The sequence below is a fragment of the Fusarium graminearum genome, chromosome 3 (genome assembly GCF_000240135.3).
Source record: "Fusarium graminearum PH-1 chromosome 3, whole genome shotgun sequence".
Classification (NCBI taxonomy): Eukaryota; Fungi; Ascomycota; class Sordariomycetes; order Hypocreales; family Nectriaceae; genus Fusarium; species Fusarium graminearum.
The window spans coordinates 5,351,017-5,355,182 of NC_026476.1; the positions used below are offsets into that span (position 1 = coordinate 5,351,017).

Genomic DNA, 4,166 nt, shown 5'->3' on the forward strand with positions numbered 1-4,166 from the left:
TAGCCTTTTTTAGCTAGTTAATTAAATGCTCTTTTATTAGCTATATTATAATTGCTTTAATATATTTTAAATATTTATATTTATAATACTATTTATAATTCCTTAATATTAATAAATCCTAATATTTACTTACTTTAATTAAGGTTCTATAGTTTTTTAAGCTAAAAATATTATTATATTATATATCCTATTTAGTTATAATTATAATATTTATATCTACTTAAGTCTTATTATAATTCTAATATTTAAATAGCTCTTAAATCTATTAGTTTTAACTATATACTATATAATATATTATATTAATAATTTCTTTTTTAATTAATATAATATTAAGGTTTATAAATAAAGGCATTTTAATTACTTTATCCTTTTTATATTTTCTAATAAAATTATTAATTATTAATTTTAATTACTTAATTAATATATTTAATAAGTATTTTAAGTTATTTTTCTTTATATAATTTAGCTTATATTAATTCCTTAAAAGTATTAAAAAAGCTAAATATAAATGCTTTTTATTTTTAATTTAATTTAATAGTAAGCTAAAGGTATTTTACTTTTAATTTAAATATAAATTAATTCTATTTAAATATCTTAATTTTTTATTTAATTTAAATTATTTTATTAATAATATTAAAAATTACTTTAAGTACTTTTTTAAATTCTCTATAGTTTATATAATAGCTATAAATATATAATTTTAATACTTTTAAATCTCTTTTTATAATTTAATCTTTTAAGATAAATTAAAACTATTATATTATAATTCCTTTAAGTTTTTTTAATATATAATATATTTTATTAAATTTATCTTAAAATTAAATAAGGTAATAAGATATAAAGGCCTTATATTAAGTAAAAAAGGTTATTAGTTTTATAAGGGTTTTATTAAATATTTCTAATAGGTTTAATTTAAAAATTTCTCCTATGTCTTTACTATTTATAGTAATATTAGCTAATATATATATTTCTTATAGTCTATTTTAATTATTCTAATTCTATTAATTCTATAAAATTAATATTTCTTTAAGAAGATATTAAAAGTTCTTAATATTAGTAATTATACTAATAACTTACTGATATAGCTATCTAACCTCTATATTATTAAAGCTCTTTAAGTTAATATCTATTCTTTTTAAAAGTTAAATACCTTATAAATAGGGATAATATTATTATTAGTAGTATTTTATTATTAAATAGGAGTAATAAAAGTAGCTATTATATAAGATATTACTTAATATCTTAATATAATATAATTTAAATAAGAGCTATTAATATATAATAGTTAAGGTTTTAAATAAGTAAACTAGTTTATATTAGTTTATATTTATAGAGTTATAAGGTATTATATATTAAGTAAGAATAAGGTATTATATTTCTTAATAGTAAATAGAATAAATTAAATATATTTAAATAAAGAGGTTTTATTAATAGCTAATAAGTTAAATTCTATTTTATACTTTATAAGAGGATATATATATACTTAAAATAGCTTATAGTTTATTATAATAGCTTATAATATAAGTACCTAGCTTATAGCATAAATTAAAGCTTATATTATAAGTCTCCTATAAGTTATAAGTTATATATCCTAGCGGCTTACGAGCTGACTAATCTAGTAGGGGTGTCCTGTGATATGATTAGGTGAAAAAAAGAATGGGGTCATGTGGTCATCTGTTGGGTCGTAACACCGGAGAGGCTCCAAAGGCAATTTTTGAATATTATTCAACTTGATTCGAATCCAGAAAGAGAATGGACCCTTTTGTCACACTCAATTCATGTCTAACAAGGATTAACAGCTTGTGGTCCGTTGAAACATTGGAAAATGCACAAGTAGTTCGTCTGTCAAGCTGTTGATAGTGCAAGTGGTTATCGGAAGATTTCCGACCCGACGATACCCCTGGAATCGGATGTATCCGAGGTTGTCTTCTTCCATTGAACGCTAGTGTTGGCGCTAATTCCACTTCCCCGCGTCTTTTCACTCTTTGCTGATTTAAAATCCAATTGATGCCACTGGTTCAATATTGCAGGTACCATTGGTGTGCAATGTTGTAGTGCCAACACGTCTACCGGATCCTGATCAGTCATACCTTGTACCGCGAACACAATGTTGAGAGCCAGCCGGAAGATACGCACAGGTTCCGCCGTTCGGTCCTTGGCCACAGTTGCGGGAGTTAGGGGACAAGCACCATTAAGTCGGTTTGAACCCGATCACAGAGTTGATTATATCGGCTTCCTAGACAAACTCTCCCGTATGCGAAAGATGTAAGAAGACTCTCTTTTTCTGTAAATAACTACTACTAACCCAGTTGAACCCAGCCTTGATCGGCCTCTCACTTACGCAGAGAAAGTCCTTCTCACACATCTCGATGGTGGACAAGATGACAAGGTTATTCGAGGTTCAACACAACTGAAATTGAGGCCGCGGCGCGTCGCCTGTCAAGATGCCACAGCGCAAATGGCCATCATTCAATTCATGACAGCAGGACTTGACAAAACTGCTGTCCCTACCACAGTTCACTGCGATCATCTCATCGTCGGTCGAGATGGTAGCGAGCAAGATCTTGCTGGGGCACTGACAAGTCACGGTGAGGTATATGAATTCATGTCCAGTGCCTGTCAGCGCTACAACATGGGCTTCTGGAAGCCCAACGCAGGCATCATTCATCAGATTGTTCTTGAGAACTATGCTTTCCCAGGTGGCATGTTGATTGGTACCGACTCTCATACGCCAAATGCTGGAGGCATGGGCATGATTGCTGTAGGTGTCGGTGGTGCTGATGCCGTTGATGTCATGTCTGGTCTTCCGTTCGAAATCACAGCGCCTGAAATCATCGGTGTCAAGTTGACGGGCCAGTTAAGCGGCTGGGCTAGTCCTAAAGGTACGTTTTCGAAATCTTGATGATACCGTTACTAACAAAACAAGATGTCATCAATGCAGTTGCAGGGATCCTTGGAGTCAAAGGTGGCACAGGAAAAATCATCGAATACTTTGGCCCTGGCGCAGAAACAATATCGGCCACGGGAATGTCTTCTATCACTAATATGGGCGCTGAGACAGGGGCAACTACATCAATCTTCCCTTATTCTGAAACCATGTCCGCCTACCTACGTGCGACTAGCCGACCTGAGCTGGCGCAAGCTCTAGAAGTAGCGAAGCATGAGCTACAAGCAGATGAGGGTGTCAAGTACGATCATGTTATCGAGATCGACCTATCTACCCTCGAACCTCGCATCAATGGCCCATTCACTCCCGACTTGTCAACACCAATTTCGAAACTGAGCGGTGCAGTTCGAAAGAATAAATGGCCTGAACAGCTTTCCGCTGGACTGATCGGATCATGCACAAATTCTTCATATGAAGATCTCTCCCGAGCTGCTAGCTTGGCAAAACAAGCTCTGGATGCAGGCTTGAAGCCCAAGATGCCACTGCTGCTGTCTCCTGGAAGCGAGCAGACCAATCAGACACTCAAGCGCGAGGGTGTCACCGAGGTATTTGAGCGTTTGGGCAGTAAAATCTTATCTAATGCCTGTGGACCCTGTTGTGGTTCGTGGGACAGAACCGACATGACAAAGGTATGTAGTAATTCTTTTTGTCGTCCGCTCGGCATATTGCTTACACTCAAGTAGGGCACGCCAAACTCGATCTTGGCATCATATAATAGGAACTTCACCGGACGTCTTGATGGGAATCCTGCAACCCATACATTCCTCTCTTCGCCTGACATGGTAATGGCCAAGGTTTTCTCTCATGATCTTGGGTTCAACCCTCTCAAAGATTCTCTTGTTACTGAATCTGGCGAGGAATTCCGCTTTGAACCTCCTACTGGCAACGCACTCCCATCAGAGGCATACGAGAACACAGATCATGTCTACGATGCGCCTTCGACAGATCCGCAAGTCCGACGGGCCGTTACTGTCCAAATATCGCCAGACTCCCAGCGTTTGCAACGGTTGGCACCATTCAAACCTTGGTCTGGAGAGGATTTCGTCGATTGTCCTATTCTGATTAAGACAACTGGTAAATGCACGACAGACCACATTACTACAGCTGGCCCATGGATGCGTTTCCGAGGCCATCTCGAAAATATTTCCAATAACACCCTTATCGGCGCTGTGAACGCGGACAACCAAGAGGTCAACAAGGTATTGAACCAAGTCACTGG

General features: G+C 35.1%; 1 protein-coding gene across 1 annotated transcript in view; it reads left to right on the plus strand.

Annotated features, from left to right (window-relative positions):
- Window positions 1–2,107: 2,107 nt before the first annotated feature.
- Window positions 2,108–4,166, plus strand: part of FGSG_13823 (aconitate hydratase) — a gene marked incomplete at both ends in the record, with an annotated part of 2,598 nt that continues 539 nt past the window's right edge. Inside the window, 5 exons of the mRNA XM_011326793.1 lie at window positions 2,108–2,265; window positions 2,320–2,399; window positions 2,517–2,882; window positions 2,942–3,576; window positions 3,631–4,021. Of these exons, the coding sequence (XP_011325095.1) occupies window positions 2,108–2,265; window positions 2,320–2,399; window positions 2,517–2,882; window positions 2,942–3,576; window positions 3,631–4,021 (1,630 nt within the window). The remainder of the gene's footprint in view (window positions 2,266–2,319; window positions 2,400–2,516; window positions 2,883–2,941; window positions 3,577–3,630; window positions 4,022–4,166) is intronic.